The 21692-nt window shown below is 36.6% G+C and overlaps 2 protein-coding genes and 1 long non-coding RNA gene across 3 annotated transcripts; all 3 read left to right on the forward strand.

Annotated features, from left to right (window-relative positions):
- Nucleotides 1-458: 458 nt before the first annotated feature.
- On the forward strand, nucleotides 459-1211 carry LOC109218629. The gene is made up of 2 exons (XR_002066789.1): nucleotides 459-538; nucleotides 989-1211. It is a non-coding gene; the product is annotated as an uncharacterized LOC109218629 (long non-coding RNA).
- An 8376-nt stretch (nucleotides 1212-9587) lies between these two features.
- On the forward strand, nucleotides 9588-13991 carry LOC109218630 (cinnamoyl-CoA reductase 1). Its single transcript, XM_019383001.1, has 3 exons — nucleotides 9588-10298; nucleotides 11335-11684; nucleotides 13685-13991. The coding sequence occupies exons 1-3, from the start codon at nucleotides 9813-9815 to the stop codon at nucleotides 13833-13835; spliced, it is 987 nt and encodes a 328-aa protein (XP_019238546.1). The 5' UTR covers nucleotides 9588-9812; the 3' UTR covers nucleotides 13836-13991.
- A 1875-nt stretch (nucleotides 13992-15866) lies between these two features.
- LOC109218631 (PCTP-like protein) lies at nucleotides 15867-17964 on the forward strand. Its single transcript, XM_019383002.1, has 5 exons — nucleotides 15867-16099; nucleotides 16205-16454; nucleotides 16606-16764; nucleotides 16858-17004; nucleotides 17518-17964. Exons 1-5 carry the CDS (start codon nucleotides 16059-16061, stop codon nucleotides 17644-17646), a joined length of 726 nt encoding a protein of 241 aa, XP_019238547.1. The 5' UTR covers nucleotides 15867-16058; the 3' UTR covers nucleotides 17647-17964.
- Nucleotides 17965-21692: the final 3728 nt, after the last annotated feature.

Consider the following 21692-nt stretch of genomic DNA (forward strand, 5'->3'; position numbering starts at 1 on the left):
TTGTCTGACAAATATGTCTGACAACATCACTGGTTTGTACGCAGCTGCAATTCATCAATTCCTACTCCTCCTTATGCTCTTTATCTTGACTTGACCATATTCTTATCTTTCTTTTTGACATCTTCCTGTTTCTGTTGTTCAGAGTGTGACTCCTGCAGTACTTCTCAGGTTTCTGCGCGAGCATCGATCATAATGGGTAGACAACGATATTGATGCCTACGCAGCTGCAGCTGTTAAAGTTGGTCCTTGCAGCCTACCTGGGGCCCGAGTCTATAATTTTGGGGGTCAAGTGATACTTCCACTGGCACACACCGCTGAACATGACGAGGCAAGTGTTCTAGATCCTATTTAAATCAATGTGGGCATGCCTAAAACTGTTCCTTTCTGTCTTCTTTGGATAATATGGGATGGATTCCTCATCATTAATGTTGATCACAATCTATTTTATGCTCAGTAGTTGCTGGAGGTCACCAAGTTGGAAGGAGTTTGCCATTCTCCAGAAGATGTTATAATGCCAAGAGATATGTTCCTACTGCAAGTAAGTTCTATTTCTGCACATGGATTTTGTTCTTTTGTAGAGAATCTTAACTGGATCTAACAAAGCTCGTACCTCTACATAAGAGACAGACTTGTGCAAGATTGAGAAGCTTAACTTAATGGTTTGAGAAACTTCAGTTGTTACTCTGGCTCTGGACAACCGTCCAGTACCAAAAGGAAATTTATTATAGATACCATATGCTCCTATGCTGTTTTCCTGAGCTTTCGAAACATGAAAGTTACCATGCATCATCTCTAGTATCACAAGTCTGCTCATATCCAAGTGTTGAGCATATGGATTCTTGATAGCTATGTTTGTGATTCTTATGCATTATTCTTTATTTTGCTATAAGTTGGATTACTAAAAGAAGATCGAAAACAGTTAAATGCTTGAGTATTCTTAGACCGGATTCTGTTGAAGGGTAATAACTTTATTTACCCTCTTTTGTAGGTGGAGTAGATAAAGAAATGGATGATGAAGGCGATGAAGAACTAGATGAATGTTCTAGGAATCTTTTATTACCAACATTTTTGAAACTTATTTACTCTCTTGAAATGTACTAAACTTATGCACTCATGGGGTAGAACATTTGCTTTATGGATATTATTTGCTTGATGGATAATTTTGTATTATTAGTAGTTTCATTTTATGATGTATTTAAATTTTAGTGTTATTATAATTTATTATATGTATAAATATTAATTTATAACAGGTGCTATATTTGGTTTTAACTAACTGATACAATAGCCTACCAGAACTGTTGCAATAGGACACAAATGGCATTCCAGTAGACAATGTAAACCGTTGCAATAGATCCCATAAACTGTTCCTAATACAAATATAACTGTTATGATAGCCTAAAGAAACCGTGGCTATATCCAACATAACCGTAGCAATAGCTTACGTAAGTGTTGCTTTAAATAATATGATAACGGTTAAAAACCGTTATATAAACAATACAGTAACGATTGTGAACCGTTCCAATTGAAAAAAATAACCGTTCCAACAGAGAAAGGAAAAACCGTTGCGATAGACGTATCTATTGTCACGGCGATGCAAACCGTTGCAAGAACCGTTCCAATAGACCTATGGGTACGCCGACTGATGTGACGGTCTTTAAACCGTTCCAGTATCCCTAGGGCAACGGTTTGGCAGTCTATGGGAACGGTTTTGCAACCGTTACCCTAGACCAATTTTTCAGTAGTGAGTCCAGTCCCTTTAGTATTGGCGGTGCCCCCGAGATTTGATCGACCCTAGAATTGTAAGTTTCCACCTTCTTATTGTTTTCCTCGATCTTCTTTCCCCCCCGATTCAATCCGTTTTGTCAATTCTTCGGGCATCTTCATGATTGCAAGATTGGTCTCCGATTCTTTCTCGTTCGATTTCCTTGAAATCGATTCGACCTTGTGAATAACTTCCTGGGACGACTCAGGCTCGATCCTACTCAGTGGGTGATTCTGGTTTTGGAGCTGGGCTATCGCTTCCTGTTGAGCCTACAATATTTCGAAGATCACCTGTAGGCTAATCCTGCCATCTTCACCGCCATGAGTGCTTCGAGCAGTTGATCGAAAGTCCCCACGGATGTTGCCCTCGGGATCGATGGCCAAATTTGCGTTAGTGGCTACATGTGAGCTGATGTCGATTGGATCTACAGCCGGAACTCCATCGAGGACAACCGGGGGTATGTCGTTCCCTGGTGCTATGCTATCATTTTTGCCGTGGTGCCCGAAATCATTGTCAACGTATAGAGGTGCTGACTGAGAGTTTGACATTTTGGTCCTGGAATCAAAGATACTCCAAAGAACAAGTGCAAAATAGTGTGTGTTATGAAAGTTTATACCAGGTAATCACTATTATCCTTAGCCCTACGGTAGGCACCAAACCTTTTACCCTTAAAATTGGAAAATAATTAAATTGGTACACGGTTTTAAGGATACGTGATATAACTTGATACAAATTAAGAAGACAGATTAATATTAAAATTAGCGATAATAAAATAAATGCAAACCACGAAATTGATCAGCCTTAGCCTTTGAGTTTGATCACCCCCGAGCCAAGAAATATCTCAACAAGTGTTAGAACTTAACAACAAGATGATAAGAACTAGAAAATGATCAGTATATTGCTTTCTTTGGGCGTGCTACAATGTGTCCTACAAATGATCAGAACCCTCCTTTATATAGTGGGGGTGTTCTACTTTTGGTACAATTCTATACAATGTAAAAAATCTCATGATTTGCTAATTATTTGGCCTCTTCTTGATACGTGCTGAGATTTTCGCCGTGATCCTCGACCGATTGCGGATATTATGGCTTTTCGTTATTAGGCTCGGTAAGTTTCCCTCGATCTTTCTTGGTCTTTGGGTCACGAGCTCGACGATCTAACTTTGCGCCTTGGTTCGATATAACCCGAGCTCGAGCTTTGACCTGCCATGTTTCAGCTTCGATTGGTCAAACAATGGACGAACCCGATTTCGACCGTTGATGTGTGGCTATAATTCATGGTTTTTGCACATTACATGCTTTGCGTTTTACATGCTTTAATGTTAAAATACACTTTTTTTAGCGTAATGGAGGCTATTTTATGTGTAGGTGCATCGGAAATGAAAGTAGAGCTAAAAGGATGCTTAAACGACGAAAGTGCGCTCGAGAACGATAAAAAGGAGAAGCCGGGCAAAAGCCAGCTCGACCAGGCTTTAGCCTGGCGAGGCTAGCTTAAAGCCAGGTGTTATCCAGGCGAAGCCAGCTTAAAGCCAGGCCTAGGCTGGCGTTAGCCAGGCGACGTCAGGCCTAATGCCAGTCCCAGTCCGAGTTTTGAAGGTTTTAATTGTTTCCTGCCTTGACTAGGAGTTGACGTACACGTTTAGGTCTTGTCCTAAACATATAAATAGACCTAAAAACGTCACTTTTGATAGACTTTAGAGAGACGGAGAAGGGGAGATCGAGTTTGGACACACTTGAGACCTACGGAGGCACGAACACACTAGGAGCAAGGCGGAGAATTCTTCTACGAGTTTTTCACTTCCTTTTTCCTATTTCCATTATTGGTTATGAATTCTAGTATTATAGTTATGCATACTGCTATGATTAGCTAATTTGTTATCTAGGGTTTTGATGGAACCTCTAGAAGGATGATTTTCCTGTTACGTTAATATAGATAGTATTTTCTCTATTTGTTCAACTACGTTATTATTGTGGTTGGTTGAAGAGCTCTCAATCGACTGTGCCTATTTAGTGTGTATTACTCGGGAGAGAGTGCATATTTAGGTAGTTGTTGAACAACATCACTACTAACATATATGAGGGATCAATATGGAGGGTTTAAAGGCGGGATTAGGAATAACGAAACCTTGGGTGCGATCCGAGTGAGCCGTACTTAATGCCAGCTAGAGTAATTCGGGAGAATATGTCTAGTAAATTGTGGTAATTACTAGGGAGAGAGTTACGACAGTCAGAGCGCTCATGATCGGTAGAGAATACTTAGGCGAATTTATAGAAAACATAGCGGGAAGGATTCCGACAATTGGGAAATCATAACTCTAGACCTCCTTAATCTTGTCTCTAACCCTTAGTATCTGTAGTTGTTAATCTACTACTTTAATTATTTAGTTAATTAGATATAAGAATATTAATATTTATAACTTAGGAATTGTTCGAGCTTATCTTCTTAGTGATATTGAACAACTATAGCTAAGCCTTAGTTCTCTGTGGGATTCGACTCCGGACTTGTAAACCGGATTATATTTGCAATGACCGCTTAGTCCTTTTTATAAGGCATAGTTGGGCGTGATCAAATTTTGGCGTCGTTGCCGGGGAACTAATGGTATAGCTGTAGTTGTACATATTCATAGGTTGCAAGTTTGAAATTTTATTTTTGTTTTCTTGTATTTGATTATTTATTTTTTTTAATTTTTATTTTTGACTTAATAGACATGACATCTTGAAATTATGAGAGTTTTGATGTTGGTAATTCTACTTTTGATCCTCCTTATGCATATTGTGGAGGAAACCACCCAGGGCAAAATTATCAAAATATTCCCAAGAGCGAGTTATGTGCACCAACTCAATCTTATGTGTGGAATGTGTGTGATATATGTGGTGGTCGAGATGGTCACTTTTACGGTTGTGCTTATATTTCTTATCTTCCCCCAACCCCTTACTTTGATGGTTCTTCTTTTTCTTGTAAGTTAATAGGAACAAAGAACCCAGGGATGATGACCTGAAAAAGATCGAGGATGTACTAAAGTGCCATGTGGAACAATATGATGAGAAACCACGGCAGATACAAAGGAAACTATTCACCACTTGGAGGCTCAAGCGAATAAATTAATTGAACCTTGTAAAGCGCAACAAGTTGAAATTGTGGATAATAGCCAATATGAGTATGAATTGGCTGTAGAAATTGCCATTACACTGGAGGATTTAAAAAAATACGGGGAGGAGCTAGAGGAGAAGGCCAGAGTAGAACACCAACAATCAATCGAACTAGATTTTGAGGATGCCGATGTCGTAGAAGAGATACTAGAGTCAACCAAGGATATTGAGGATACATATTTAGTTTACTCTAGTGTCATTAGCGTTGAGGATGTTGACAATCCCAATGTTTATTTAGTTGAGCGCATTGGTCCACACTCCAAGCATTTTTCCACATTGTGTTTGGATGATGATATGGAAATAGAGTCGTCCGAGCCGCTTGAGGAGTCAAGGAGTAAGGAAAAAGATGCCTACATTCTGGAATTTTTCGTGCCAGAAAGTCGGGAATACGCATCTCATCCAAAGGCCAAGAAGTGCAGAATACTACATTGTTTTATTGGGCCAGTTAGATTCATTCGATCACCCCAGGAGTATGATCACAGAGCAGAGTCAAAACTTGGGGTTCAATTTAAAAGTTCAAAGTGGAGGCAGAATGTGATTCGCATCGTGCCGCGACGTTAACTCAAGCGCTTGTTGGGAGGCAACCAAGCTTTACTGCTTCCTTTTATTTTAATTTTATTATTATTAATTTTTTTTTATTATTGTACTATTTTTGTAGTGTCGATTTTTTATTTTCTAGGAGCATGGAAAGTAAAGCTATTGGAAGGATGCAACAACAAACCAGATAGTTGGAACGAAGTGTGAGGTACCCGCACGAAAGACCAAGCCTGGGAGAAGTCCGAGTACCCCATGAGCTGCTAGTGCTTCAGTCTTTGGCCTACCAGGGAGTTTCTTTCACCCTCTTATTAGTATGGTGTGCATTGGGGACAACGCATAATTTTAAGTATGGGGTGAGGAGATTGTCTGGGTGACTTTCTATGCTATTTTAGTTGTGTTAGTTTAATTGAATATTTTTTTTATTTTTTAGAAAAATAAAAAAAAAGATTGGACTTTTCCCGACGATGGATATCCTAGACAATTTTCTTGAGGGATTTAAGTCTAAAGATAAAAAGATAAAAAGATTTTCTTTGTAGGTAGTGTTGTAATTCCCCCTTGATTTTTCTTTGTGCCGCTGTTCTTTTCCAAGGATTTTGTTTGAACTGGGTGTAGTTAGTTTTAATTTTTAGGAGTAGGAATCACGTGGCTAAGCACTTAACCGCAGCAATATCTTTGAGCTTTGTGATGCCTTGAGAATAGTCAGTACTCTGGTTGAGACGCTTAGGCTCAATTTTTGACTCTAGGATAAATACCTTAAATCGTGGATTCTTAAATTTGCTTAACTGCTTTGACTGGAGTGTCGGGATAGAACCAATTCTGAATGAGTTATGTGCCATGTCTGTGTGAGGTTTGCATGTGTTTTGTGCATTGCATTTGATGTCTAGAACTTGCCCCGTGTGTGTGCAAAGCGAAATAGTAGTCTTGTTCAGTCTGAGAAGTGATATAGGCAGTTCTTTGTTAAGCCAGATTTATATAAAGTACCCACCTAAATGTTATGTATCGTAGTTAACCCCTTTGAGCCTATAATCTTGTTTTTTTGGTAGCCACATTACAAGTCGTACCCCTTTGTTTGAATCAACCATATATTAGAACTTTGTCACCTCTCATGAACACTTGAATTGTGATGAATTATGGAAACGTTAAAGTGTGGGGTGGTGGGTTGGCTTTTGAGTGGAATAATGAAATCAGGAGAAAGGTGCACCAGATAAAAAAAATGTGTCAATAAAATCCATTTGGATAGAAAAAAAAATAAGAAGGAAAAAATGAAAGAAATATATATATATATATATATATATATATATATATATATATATATATATATATATATATATATATATATATATATATATATATATATATAAGTCCTGATAGTGGTGGCTTTTGATGTATTGGTGCTCAAAGAAGTAGGGGTGAAATATAGTAAAGTAAGGTGGAATCTTGGTTTGACATAAGTAAGGGATTGAAGGTTGAAGTATTTGTATTAAAGTGCTTAAGGAAAGTGTAGTCACTTATATCCAAATGTATCCTACCCGACCCGCAACCTACATTACAACCAATGAAAGTCGTATTTGATCTTAGACTGAATGAACTCAATTAGCGAAGTATTACACTAAGGGCAAGCTTATGGTACGTCATTTGGGCATATGAATGTTATTTCTGAGAGCGAGTGAATTTTTCCTATCTTGAGTTCCTACGTTATTCATGGTGTGTGGAACTGAGCTCTTTGATTGGGTGAGGGCACATGAATCATAAAGGAAAGGTAATGTTGTTGACCTCCATGTTAGAGTAAGTAAGTGAATTGTGAATAAAGCATGGTATTTGTGAGTCGATTATTGAGGCGAGGATGTCACGCCTTTGTGCTTAAACTATTTTAAAGATTCTTGGTATAATAAGTTAAGGGAATTTCTTAATAGGTTGTGTCCATAAGTGTAGCTTGATTGCTCGAGGACGAGCACACGTTTAAGTGTGGGGTATTGATGTGTGGCTAAAATTCATGGTTTTTGCACATTATATGCTATGCGTTTTACATGCTTTAATGTTCAAATACACTTTGTTTGAGCGTAATGGAGGTTATTTTATGTGTAGGTGCATCGGAAATGAAAGTAGAGCTAAAGGAATGCTTAAACGACAAAAGTGCGCTCGAGAACGGTGAAAAGGAGAGCCGGGCAAAAGCCAGCTCGACCAGGCTTTAGCCTGGCGAGGCCAGCTTAAAGCCAGGCATTATCCAGGCAAAGCCAGCTTAAAGCCAGGCCTAGGCTGGCGTTAGCCAGGCCTAAGGCCAGGCCCAGTCCGAGTTTTGAAGGTTTTAATTGTTTCCCGGCTTGACTAGGAGTTGACCTACACGTTTAGGTCTTGTCCTAAACATATAAATAGACCTAAAAATGTCACTTTTGACGGGCTTTAGAGAGACGGAGAAGGGGAGATCGAGTTTGGACACACTTGAGACCTACGGAGGCAAGAACACACTAGGAGCAAAGCAGAGAATTCTTGTACGAGTTTTTCACTTCCTTCTTCCTATTTCCATTATTGGTTATGAATTCTAGTATTGTAGTTATACATACTAGTATGAATAGCTAATTTGTTATCTAGGGTTTTGATGGAACCTCCTGAAGGGTGATTTTTCTGTTACGTTAATATAGATTTGCTGTAGTATTTTCTTTATTTGTTCAGCTTCGTTATTATTGTGGTTGGTTGAAGAGGTCTCAATCGACTGTGCCTATTTAGTGTGTATTACTAGGGAGAGTGCAAATTTAGGTAGTTGTTGAACAATATCACCCCTAACGTATATGAGGGATAAATGTGGAGGGTTTAAAGGTGGGATTAGGGATAACGAAACCTTGGGTGCGATCCGAGTGAGCCGTACTTAATTCCAGTTAGCGTAATTCGGGAGAATATGTCTAGTAAATTGTGGTAATTACTCGGGAGAGAGTTATGACAGTCAGAGCGCTCATGATCAGTAGAGAATACTTAGGCGAATTTATAGAAAACGTAGCGGGAAGGATTCCGATAATTGGGGAAATCATAACTCCAGACCTCCTTAATCTTGTCTCTAACCCTTAGTATCTGTAGTTGTTAATCTACTACTTTAATTATTTAGTTAATTAGATATAAGAATCTTAATATTTATAACTTAGGAATTGTTCGAGCTTATCTTCTTAGTGATATTGAACAACTGTAGCTAAGCCTTTGTTCACTGTGGGATTCGACTCCGGACTTGTAAACCGGATTATGTTTGCAACGACCGCTTAGTCCTTTTTGTAAGGCATAGTTGGGCATGATCAACCGTATACAAACCCATATGGAGAACTTAAAAAGATAGGTGAAAAAATAAAAAAGAAAGATAAAAATGAAGAAGAAAGCCTAGAATATAAAGGAAACATAGAAGAAATAAGAAAATATAATTTTTGAAAAAAGGTAATCTTAATTAGCCATTATACACAATCAGGTGAGGCTATTTTATGGCAATTTTCATTCACCACGAGCCTTTTTGCGGGTCATGTCACAGATTTTACTAGACAACTAACGAAATAGTTTTAATATATAGGAAAATATAGTAAAAAAGGATTGTAGGAACACCGGATTTTTAAGTAAGTAATTAATAAAAACATGATAGTTTAATAAAAAGGAAAACTTACACTTTGATTTGGCCACAGAAAGATAGCACCAGGAATAGAAAGAAAGTAGTATTGGTACTTCTTTGGTGTTTTAGTCCGTTTATAGGGTGCGGAATTTATGTTATCAGTATATATAATTCAAAATTGTTTCTTAGGTCATAACCTATTCCTCATTTATTGTTGTGTCACAAAGACATGTTATCCTGACATTGTAGCATAACCATTGGCAAAACAGATGCGATTGCCCTTAAAAGACATGTTATCCTGACATTGTAACATAAACATAAATCCTGGAAGTTTGATATGTAGTTCGGACTTAAAGGGAAAGAGTTAAAAATACGGATTGAATAACACTTTCTATATTTGAGATTCAAACTAATTGTATTTATCTATTTTTAAATATGTAATTGTAATTTTAAAAGATAGTGAATAAATCAATATCTGTTTTTTTTTTAATAAAAAAATTGATCCCATATAGGCTCTTTCATTCTATTTGAAACGGGATTGCATGTAAGGAACTTGATTCTTGATCGGAAACTGTAACTACAATTTCGGACACAATGTGTCATGAAAAATCACGACTCTAATGGATAAAATCATAATAATGGGATTAAAGGATAAGCTTTCGTTGTCTTTTAATCCGATTTCAACTCTTACACTAACCCATTCATATTATATATATTCACCAACTATAACTTTTATCTACTAATTTAAGTACACAATTCTACTTGATTTTTTACAATTCCAGTAATGGCAAACGAAAAACCATCAGTTTGCGTCACCGGAGCCAATGGATTCATCGGTTCATGGGTGATTCAGACGCTCTTGGACCGTGGCTACACCACCATCCACGCCGCCATCTTCCCCGGTTCCGATCCTTCTCACCTCTACTCTCTCGCCGGCGCGTCTAACGCTGGAATCCGCCTATTGGTGCACGAAGTTAATATACTTGATGCCGACGCAGTTGCCAGAGCAATTGAGGGATGCGCCGGCGGTGGAGTTTTCCACGTCGCGTCGCCGTGTACGCTGGAGGACCCCGTGGACCCGCAGAAGGAGCTGGTGGAGCCGGCTGTACAGGGTACCATTAACGTGCTCACGGCGGCGAAGAGGTTTAATATTCGGCGCGTGGTGCTCACTTCCTCCATCTCCGCGATGGTGCCTAATCCTGGTTGGCCGGAAAATAAGGTCTTCGATGAGTCGTCATGGACTGATCTTGACTATTGCAAGTCTCGCCAGGTGTCATTCTTTACCTATACACGTGCATGTCACGTGATATCTTTATTTATTTATTTTGCCACTCAAATGTTAGAGGAAATTGATAAACGGTATACACATGAAATACTTACTCGACTAGCGTATCCGTCAGATCAACGTGTCTTTCACCTAAGTTTTAATTAATTATGGTAAATTAACATGATTTCATGTTTAAGTATATGATTGACTATGCTCCCAAATCTCCATCACTTATTAAGATCGTTATTGCACCATATTTAATTTTGATATCCAATTAACCTGTAGTGCTCAAAAACGGAAAATTATGCAGGAGTTTTATGTGCACATATGCAGCTTAGTGCCTTAAGAAAAAAAAAACTTATGGAGCTTACTATTATGTGGTACTATACTACTAGTATTTGTTTCCCAATTTAGTTTTTATAAGTATACAACATGTATAATAGTTTTACTATTAATTAAAATGAAAAAAAAAGAAATGATGTTGTAAGGAATTATTTCTATTAATAATAGATGATACCATTTGGTTTTAAAGTGAGTTGGTTTATGATAATTGAATGCTTGATGAAATAACATAGAGAAAAGATGGAGCAAAAACAATTGACATTCCAAAAGAGGAACACTGCTTAATATGTATTTCACTTGCCCTTCAACATAGCGCCTGTAACTTTGTAAGTAGTAGTATAATCGTCTGAAATGATTGGTTTATTAATTATATAGCTTAGTTATTTACTTATTCCAGAGCTTTAGGCTTATATAGAGATTGTTGCTTGCATATCCAGTACTCTAAACTCTAATACTCTTGTATACTCTAGTATTATCGAGGGTGATGTACTCAATTATTTACCATGTCATAATATACAGACAAATTCTTTTTTATTTCCTTAACTTCTAAGTTTACTGTTATTTAAAAAAAATTGTAAGGATTCAAAACTTGACAGTTCCTGATTCTGCGATGAACATATATGATAAAATTATCACTCATCCATGCCACTTCAATTATTTGATTAAACACAATAATCATAATCGAGTTTGATGACAGAAATGGTACCCAGTCTCGAAGACACTTGCTGAGAAGGCTGCATGGGAATTTGCTGAGAAGAATGGATTGGATGTGGTAGCAATTAATCCAGCTACATGTCTTGGCCAACTCTTGCAACCTGGACTGAATGCAAGCTGCGCTGTTTTGCAACAGCTGCTTCAGGGATCAACAGACACTCAAGAGTATCATTGGTTGGGGGCTGTGCACGTCAAAGATGTGGCGAAGGCACAGATTTTGTTGTTCGAGTCCCCTCATGCTTCTGGAAGACACCTGTGTACCAATGGCATTTACCAGTTTAGTGATTTTGCTGAAAGAGTCTCGAAACTTTACCCTGAATTCCCTACCCACAGGTTTGTTGTCATATCTTTAGCTCATCTTTTGCCCCTCTCTCTAGTAAGTAATTTCCTTTTAATTCTCTTTCGCATTCAATTCAAAGATAATATGCCATCTTCAAGTTTAATCTTCTTTGACTGCTTCTCCCTACTGTTGGCAAAAATAACACATATATCAGTATATGGATTCTGTTTCAGACTTTTGAAAAGCCTGAGTAAATCTGATGGAAAGCCATGAATTCACATATGTTAATCCAGTCCTATATTCTTCCCAACAAATAAAATTCTAAGTTCTATCACACTGAATTCTAAGTTGTAGTTACTAGACTTTCTTCAGCACTACATATAGAAAATCACTTTTATCACCACACTATTTCCTCCATCTCAATGGAAATCACTTACTTTTGCTCTGGCTTGTCCTGAAAAGTTTGACCTTTTCTTTTAAAAGGACTTCTTTTGTGCACCAACACCTCCAACTAATAATTAAATTAACACTAGTTTATTTTATGTCAAATCGATAAAACGTATTTCAACTAATTACTTCAGTTTTACATTTCAAGCTACTTCCTATGTCCCTTTAATCGGCCACCATTTGAACTTTAGAGAGATTACGAGTAAAATGTCTGAATGTTATATTACTGAATAAGGTTAAATGCTTAAACATTATTTTGAGATGTGAAAAAGGTAGAGCTTTCAAATGTTAAGGGTAAATTTGAAATAGTGTGAAGAAGTATTAGTTTATATTCGTATAAATCGTTGTAGAAAATAGGAAGTAGGTCAATGAAAATGGGAGGCAGACTACTATACTATGCTCTGCAGAAAATCTATTAACATTGTGTTCTTACATTTCATACAAGATTGATAAGTGATATAATGGAGTGACTACTAAATATTTGTAGGGCAATAATACTTTCATCTAGTGTAGAATCAACTACTACATGGTTTATAGTAGTGGGGTAGTTGGAAGGGGCCAAGCATTGGAGCTTCCACTGTCATCACTTTGGCATGAACTTAAGTTATCAGTAAAAACCTAACTTCTAGGAGTATAGGTATATATTGCTCTCATTTGATACATTGACCCCCACCTCAGTATTAGCTTAAAGGAATTCTAATTGCTCATACATTCAGAAAGTCACAACTGTCAAGAATCAAGACCACCTTTATGTCGTCTAGGCCTTAACAACCCCACTACAAAACTGTTAGGCTACCCAAAGAAACCCCACTATGAACTGCTAGCTACATCTATAGCCATTCCAAGTCCCACTGGTCACCTTTCATGTTTCCCATTGAGCTTATCCTTTCCTTTTGGAGATTCTATTCTTGTTATCCTGAATAGCTTTTCGATTGAGATATGTTGCTAAGGTCGACATTTCCATAATTTGTACCAGGGTCTGCTTAATCAGCTTAACTTTATTTAATAAGGGCCATTAGACACCTCATAAGCAAGAAACTGGCTTTATAAACTCCTCATGTCCGAATTTTATTTCAGTACAATCTAGTTTGTCTCTTTGTGCTAGAGTATTTGGATTTTCATGGAATGGAAATGATCTATTAACCATCGGTTTGCTCCTAACTACCATGTGCCTCATATTGAAATGTCTCCTAACTGCATTTATTTAGCCAATGACTTATTACCAAGTTGACTGTGGGCTGCATTTTCATGAGCATTGAATGCGCTTTTCTACAAATTCATGTGCAAAACTAGTGCCACTTTACTAACGATTTCCTTTATTCTATACTTTTATTTACTCCTTGAAATATTATTTCGTCAAATTGAAAGGTTTGACAGTAACTCTGCTAGAATACTAGTTGCAAAGGACCATAAATCTAGGTGATGAAATCAGGCAAGACACATAAAGTTGAATCAGAAAATAAGCTTTTATATTTCCGTTTTGAGAATTTCTCTCGTCTTAGTTTCGATTGCATAATTTACCATTTTTTTATAAGAAAAAAGATTCCTTTTCTTATGATAGGTCTGGTCTTGTCTCAAATAATGCTGAATAAAATTTTGAAAACAGGTTCACAGGCGAAACCCAGCCAGGCTTAGTGGGTTGCAAAGATGCTGCTAAAAAATTGATTGATTTGGGACTAGTTTTCACCCCAGTTGAAGATGCTGTTAGGGACACAGTGGATAGCCTTAAAGCCAAAGGCTTCCTCAAGCAACAGTAGAATTAATTATGTTGAACCCACTTGCTTTTAGAAATTCACATGATTCTCTCTCTCTCTTTTTTTTTTTTTTGGCTTAGATGGATTCATAATTACCATTAAATGAATGATTTCTATCTGTCTTTTTGGGTAATTTAATTGACTTTTTAAATTCATTTATGATTTATCTCTGTAATGATAGTAATTATTATACCTGCACATATGGTGACATCCATTGTTGCTTTAGTTTTCCAATGAGATTAACGGATCATCACCTTTTTTTGTTTTTAATTCACTGTGATGATTAAAACAATGGATTACCTCTCGTTTTGATTAATATAATATAATGGACACTTGTTGAAATTCATGATCTTTATTTTCCGGGTGAAATTCAAAAATAGCCAGATTTATAAGTGTTAGTTAAAAAATAGATAAATCTGAACAAAATTGGTTCAAAATCCGGAAAATATGCTAACATAATATGTTGGAGTTCGAATTTTTTATATGAGATGTGCTGGAGTTCCAGCATAATATGCTGGAAGTTCATACAAGGTGGTCCAATCTCTAGTATATTATGTTGTAACTTTTCGTCTTGCAGCAAAATAACGGCTATTTTTTAATGATATTGCATACACTGGCTTTTTTTCAATTATCAGTTCGAAAATTGGCTAGCCCGTACTATTTTAACTTATTTTCTCCATCTATTAGGATCCAGAGGTGATTATTATTGCGAATATTTAACTTTATGATAAGACTTTTTTTTTTACATTGAACAAAATGATAGGTATCCAAATCGAAAACTCGCTGGAGTGGGTTATATGAATTCCCTACAGTCATTACTTTTGCTTTTGAAAAGATTGATTCGTGATGCTTTCTTGAATTCCGTACAACTCCATGCTCTGTTGCTGTGTGAGAATCAGAATTCAGCATAATAGCTCCAAAACTGATTTTTATTTTTATTTTTTATCATCGAAAGATAAGTTATAAAATACCATAAAAGTAATAAGTGAAACTGTTTTACTTTTCAAGTACAGAGAACTGATTTGGCTGGTTTAGCAGCCACTGTTACTGCAGAATTATTCTAGTACTTTGATTGGATTTATATTTATTATTTTAAAAACAAAGAAAAAAAATTGTAAAGCAAATAATACTCTAATTCTTTTTCAGTAAGAAAGTAATTTAACTTTTGTCTATTAGGGTATTTGTTTGTGTTACATTTTTGTGAGTTAGCTAAGTGGCACGTGATTGAGGGGACCGAAGTTAAAAGATGGAACCTTTTGTGTATGTTGTTGTCACCCATAACCAAGCAAGTTTAGGTAGAAAATAAATGAATTATGAGCAATATATTAGTCTGGCTTTAGTTGTTAGTCTTTTTCTTCATTTCATTTTTTTTTGTAGATAAAAAAGAAAGATGCTTTTATTCGAAAAAGAGGTACAAAGGGGCTAAGGGAGTGGGAAAGATGATGCACATGGTATGTTTGGTAGCTTCTTTTATGTTAGAAGAAAAAAAAGAGAGAAAAAGAACTAAGAGAAGATATGAAAAACAAAGACGAAGAATTAGTTACTCATCCAATCGCTTAAACTAAGAATAACCGTCAGATATATTAAATATTTATAAATTATATATAATAAGTGTATAATTGTATATAATTAGAAGCGGAGCCTTGGCGCAACTAGTAAAGTTGCTGCCATGTGATCAGGTAGTCACGGGTTCGAGCCGTGAAAACAGCCTCTGGTAGAAATGCAGGGTAAGACTGCATACAATAGACCCTTGTGATCCGGCCCTTCCCCGTACCACGTGCATAGCAGGAACTTAGTATATCGGGCTGCCCCTTTTTATATATAATTAATATATAATCTGTGTATATCAGCTAGGAAAATAAATAATGAATCCGACCGGTCATTTTGACACAGGGAATTGATGAAATAAGAGTGAAGATAATGACTAGCAGTAGTCTGTTCTAATCATGGAGTTTTTCTCTGGCATTCCATGTGCATCAATCACCTCTTCCCACTTCTTATTATTTTAAAGATTTATAAATTATATAACTTTCCCATCTTTTCTTTCAAAACAATCTAAGATTGTACTTTGATGTAACAACCATCCACCCCACTACTACTCCCCTACCCCCTCTCAGCCATATATATCCTTCTTAAATTCATCTATTTTTTTCCCTGAGTTTGAGGAACAAAACTAAACAACACCATTCTTAAACTCTCACTATAAGTTTTGTACAATTATTCAAGATGAGTAATACTTCCAGTCCTACACCTTGTAGTAGATCATGGTAAGTTAATTTATTTTTCAGATTATCATATCGGACTTGCTATGAAAAGTTATTTGTTTTTGCAAACGGCAACTAAATTCGAGATTAAATTTTCTGTTTGTGTAGGTCAATTAGTGAGGACTCGTTGAGAAGATATGTGTTTTATGCAAGTGAAAATTGCATCCAAGAGTTGTTATCAGCTTCAGATTCAAAAAGTGGGAATAATGACGGCTGGAAAATACTTGGGGTAGATAACGGCGTGGAGATATCGAAACGCCGTTCAGGTTCACTTCACACTTTCCGTAGCCGTTGGTTGCTGAAATCTGTATCTCCTCAACAGTTTATTACTGTGGCTAATGCCATTGATGCTGCTAGGGTGAGTAACAACCTCGTTTATTTTGATATTTTTTTATACCACATTGAATTGTTGTTATAAAAGATGACTGTTATAGATATATATATATTTTTTTAAAGAAAATGGCTTAGAGATTTTTTTTTTTTTTTTGGATGAATGGACGAAATTACAGCAATGGGACAGAGATTTAGTAGAAGCAAGATACATAAAGGATCTAGAAGATAACCTGAGTATTATACGGCTTAGATTTGGGGAAAATTCAAAGCCTCTCTTCAGAAACAGAGAATTTATTGTCTATGAACGTCGTGAAACCATGGATGATGGAACCCTGGTATATTACTACTATTCTAATGTAAATTATTAAATGATTCTTTTTTTTTTTAAAAAAGATTATGTGGAGAAAATTTAATTTAAAAAATTGCAGGTAGTAGCAGTAGCTTCTCTGCCTAAAGAAATAGCAGCAGGTTTGCACCCAAAGCAAAACAATGCAATTCGAGGACTATTGTTGCAATCTGGATGGGTTGTTGAGAAACTTCACGATAACTCTTGCATGGTCACTTACGTTGTCCAGGTAATTTTTTTAAATTTTCAATAAAAAAATATCATATATTTTTTTTAATAATTAACCGCGATATACAAACCGACTTGCACACTGAACACGTTTTACCTTCGAACACCACGAGCAGAGGCGGATCGATGATTTAAATTCTATGGGTTCAACCTTTAAGGTTCTTAGTGTTGAACCCATTATATCCTGAAGTTATATGTTCATATTTATAATTATTGCGATTTTAGTGGTTTTTTATATATAAATTTGTACTCCACACCGAACGTTATGGTTCAATTGAACCCGGTGTTATAGAGCTACATCCGCCCCCTGACCACGAGTACTGATAACTTTGTTAGGTTTAGGCAGATGGAATAAATTACCTAAAATTCTGGCTTTGAGAGAATTTGAATCACAGTTTCTTATTATTTTCATTCACTTAACTGGCCGTTAGCGCAAATTATATTTTAATTTCACAAAATGCAAATTCCAAATGAAACTAATCCTTTTGTTTTTTGTTTATTGATTAAATTTCAGCTGGATCCAGCAGGATGGTTACCAAAATGCTTCGTGAATCGTTTCAACACAAAATTGGTTATGATCATTGATAACCTTAAAAAGCAAGTGCTCTCAGCTAGCCCTACCAATAGTGATGATAGTACTTGATTACTACTCTGTACAAACCCGAAAAAACAACACAAAAAAAAAGCGGAAGAAAAAGTGAGTAATATTATATAATTTTGAATATATAAATATGAACTTCTTTAATTTGATCATAGTGAAATCCCTCATCTCCCTTACCCCAGTCCACCATTATGAAAAGGAAAAGGAAAAGGAAAAAAATCTATTGCACCTTTAGCAAGGGGAGTGGGGGAGGACCATGCATCTTTTTTACTAAGAAAAGTTTTGAAATATTGAATCATAACATTTGTAAATAACCATTGATAGCTATATAGCATGAATGAATTGGTGGAGTTTCCAATATCATTAAGTATATGCGAATATTGTTAAAACTTGGAGAGACAATATGATGGCAGGAGCATCTTTATATATATATATATATATTATATATATATAATAATATATATATATATATATATATATATATATATATATATTATATATATATATATATATTATATATATATCCATTCATTAATTTCCAAAGTGGTTTGCTGCTATGATTATAAAGTTGTCGTTTCGATCGAACTAGCATGATTAATTGGGCATTGGCATTTGGTTCATTACTTGTCATGACCTTCTCTTGCACCAAAAAGAGAACATAAAAAATAAGAGCGAATTTAACTTCTATACATCAATAACAACAAATCTAGTAGTTTCCCACGAATGGGGTCTTGGGAAGCTAAAATGTACGCAGCCTTACCCTTGTCCCTTGAAGGGCAGAGAGGCTGTTTCCGATAGACCCTCGGCTAGAGAACAACTGAAAAAGAAAAGGTAATTGCAACAAGTAGGAATAACAGCAAGATGAAATAAGATCGAATCTAAGAATGCACTCGAACTCTATGTAGTAATAGCCATCTATGAATAAAAGATATCATACTAACACTAATGCTAGCGAACTGAGCTAAACAAAGAGAAACGCTCGACTACCTACGAACCTTCTACCCTAATCTTTGACCTCCACACCCTCCTGTCTAGGGCTATGTTCTCACTCAGCTCTCATGTCCCGCCTAATAACCTCTCCCCAAGACTTCTTAGGCCTATCTCTACCCCTCATGCTGCCCACCGAGGCTAACTGCTCGCAACTTCTAACTGGGGCTTCTATACTTCTCCTCTTAACATGTCCAAACCATCTCAACCTCGCCTCCCGCATCTTATCCTCCAGAAGGGCCAGTCCCACCTTTTTTCCAATAATTTCATTCCTGATCTTATCCAACCGGGTATGCCCACACATCCACCTCATCTTGACCGGCCAACACTCTGCTCCATATAACATAGTCGGTCTAACTACAACCTTGTAGAACTTACCTTTAAGTATCAGTGGCACATTCCTATCACAAAAGACACCGGAAGCGAGCCTCCACTTCATTCATCCTGCTCCGTTACGATGCGTGACATCTTCATCAATCTCCCCGTTACCTTCTATTATAGATCCAAGATACTGAAACTACCTCTATCGGGGATGACTTGTGTATCAAGCCTCACCTCCATATCCCTTTCCTGGGTACCGTTGCTGAACTTGCACTCCATGTATTCCGTCTTGGTCCTGCTCAACTTGAAACCCTTAGACTCTAGGATCTGCCTCCAAACCTCCAGCCTCTCGTTAACACCAGCCCTCATCTCGTCAATTAAAACTATGTCATCAGCAAATAACATACACCATGGCACCTCACCTTGAATGTGTCTCGTCAATGCGTCCATCACCAAGGAAAATAGGAACGGACTAAGAGCTGATCTGTGGTGCAACCCCATCATAACCGGAAAGTGTTCCGAGTCTCCTTCCGCTGCCCTAACCCGAGTCTTAGCTTCATCATACATGTCCTTAATCACCCTAATGTAGGCTACCGGGACCCCTTTAGCCTCCAATCATCGCCAGAGCACCTCTCTCGAGACTTTATCATATGCTTTCTCTAGGTCAATGAACACCATGTGCAAGTCCTTCTTCATCTCCCTATACCGCTCCACTATTCTCCTCACAATGTGAATGGCTTCCATAGTCAAATGCTCCGGCATGAAACCAAACTGGTTCTCAGAAATGGACGCACTGTTCCTTACCCTCACTTCAACCTCCCCTCCCAACCTTTTATAGTATGGCTTAGCAGATTAATCGCTCTCTAATTATTGCAACATTGAATAGCGCCCTAGTTTTTATACCGAGGAATCATACATCGATTGCATATATATTTATAGGTCATCTAAAAAATTATACTAAGTAGTTATTCATAATAAATGGGATTAATAGGCTGGAAAGTAAGATGTTTGACCAAAAAAGTATTAAACCTTTTAGCTAAACCAATTAATGATGAATTAAAGGGCGAATCTTAGTTGAACTTAATAAATTCTAGAGCGAATATAACAGGATACTCGCGAGATGAACAATGCTCAAGAGCATTAAATAACGGATTTAATACTCAATGATTGACAGTGAATATGATTATGATAGCATGAGTATGTAATAAATGTAGATAATGACAATAAATGTAATAAGAAAGGATCTACCACCCAATTATTGTATGATTGGGATGTTCCTTTCTTCTGTCAACGACGTGGAAATGTGAGAAGTGAAGATGGGTATGGAATCTTTGGATCTTGTGAACAAAGATTGAACAACTTGTGTTTGAATGATATAATCAGTGAACAAGACAACTTTTGTATATTCTCTTTTGTCAACCTTTACAGTGTGTTTTTCTTCTCATAAAGTCTGGAGAGACCTTTTGTTCTCTATCTCTTCCTATTTATAAGGGATATTTCCCAAAAATCCTAAAAAGTACAAAATAGGGAATATTTAAAGGAATATTCTTTATGTCCATATCTGAACCTATGCTACCGTTATTTCTTCATCTCGGATGCCCAGTTTTTGGCACCAGCTTTCTTGAGAGCAACCTTCAGTTGTTACACCATGGTCGACCTCGTCCTTTGTCTTACCTATCCGTTACCGCCGAGTCGCCAAATTTGGACCATAAGGTACGCAACATAGTATGATATATTAAATACACTGAAAAGTGAATATTTGTTTACGCTATGAATACATATAAGCTGAATCCCTTATCATATTGAAATTTTTAGGAGCAAAACCAGTTAGTTTGGCTATTCAACTTGTCTTTGCCCGATTTGTTGGTTCCAGCCACAAAATTTCTCTTTTAGATTAATGGTTTCAATGTCAAACGATCAAATAATTCTTTTTCTTCTGTGGCGAAATTGAAAAAAAAAATTAAAACTCTTGCAGTTGTATTGTGATTAACACTGAATAACATCTTTTTGCTCTCTCAATAAACACATTCTCATAAACGGTTCTATCTATCGTATGTGACATATCTTTCAATAACCCATTAATTAATCCTAACCACTTTGTAAAAAATGACCTTTTCCTGCCAGTCAACACCAGAAAACTATTGGTCATTTGTCCAAAAAGAAGGGAAGTCATGTGTTAGGTACTATTAAGAATTTACGATTTGGTAAAAAATGAGAGATTCAGTACTTCGGGACTTGAAAATTTCAAAGATTGGATATGCTGCACCTTTACCTAATTGGAGTAAATGGACTAGCTGTACACATTAATTATGTCTCTGCAAAATGGAGGTGCGAATGTTTAATCCCTTCAACTTTGAGGGTTACAATGGATCTAATTACATTAATAATTGTATTGGTCCAAATTTGGCGACTTGATAACGGTAGATAAATTAGGTCAAGGACGGGGTCGACCACGGCATAACAACGAGGAGTCGTGCTTAGAAGGATTATTGCCGAGGACGAGCAACTGGAGTAAAGAAGTAACTGTAGGATAGGCTTAGAAATGAACATGAGGAATATTCCTTTGGATATTCCTTATATTGTACTTTTTAGGGTTTCTTAGAAATATTTCTTATAAATAGGAAAAGATAGAGAACGAAAGGGGGATTTCACTTTTTGATAAGCATACTTTGTAAAGAGTTGACAAAGAGGAATATACAAATACTGTCTTGTTCACTGACTATTTGGCTCAACACACATTATTCATTCTCTGTTTGCTAGATCCGAGGATTCTTTATCTA

This window comes from Nicotiana attenuata, unplaced genomic scaffold (assembly GCF_001879085.1).
Source record: "Nicotiana attenuata strain UT unplaced genomic scaffold, NIATTr2, whole genome shotgun sequence".
Lineage (NCBI taxonomy): Eukaryota > Viridiplantae > Streptophyta > Magnoliopsida > Solanales > Solanaceae > Nicotiana > Nicotiana attenuata.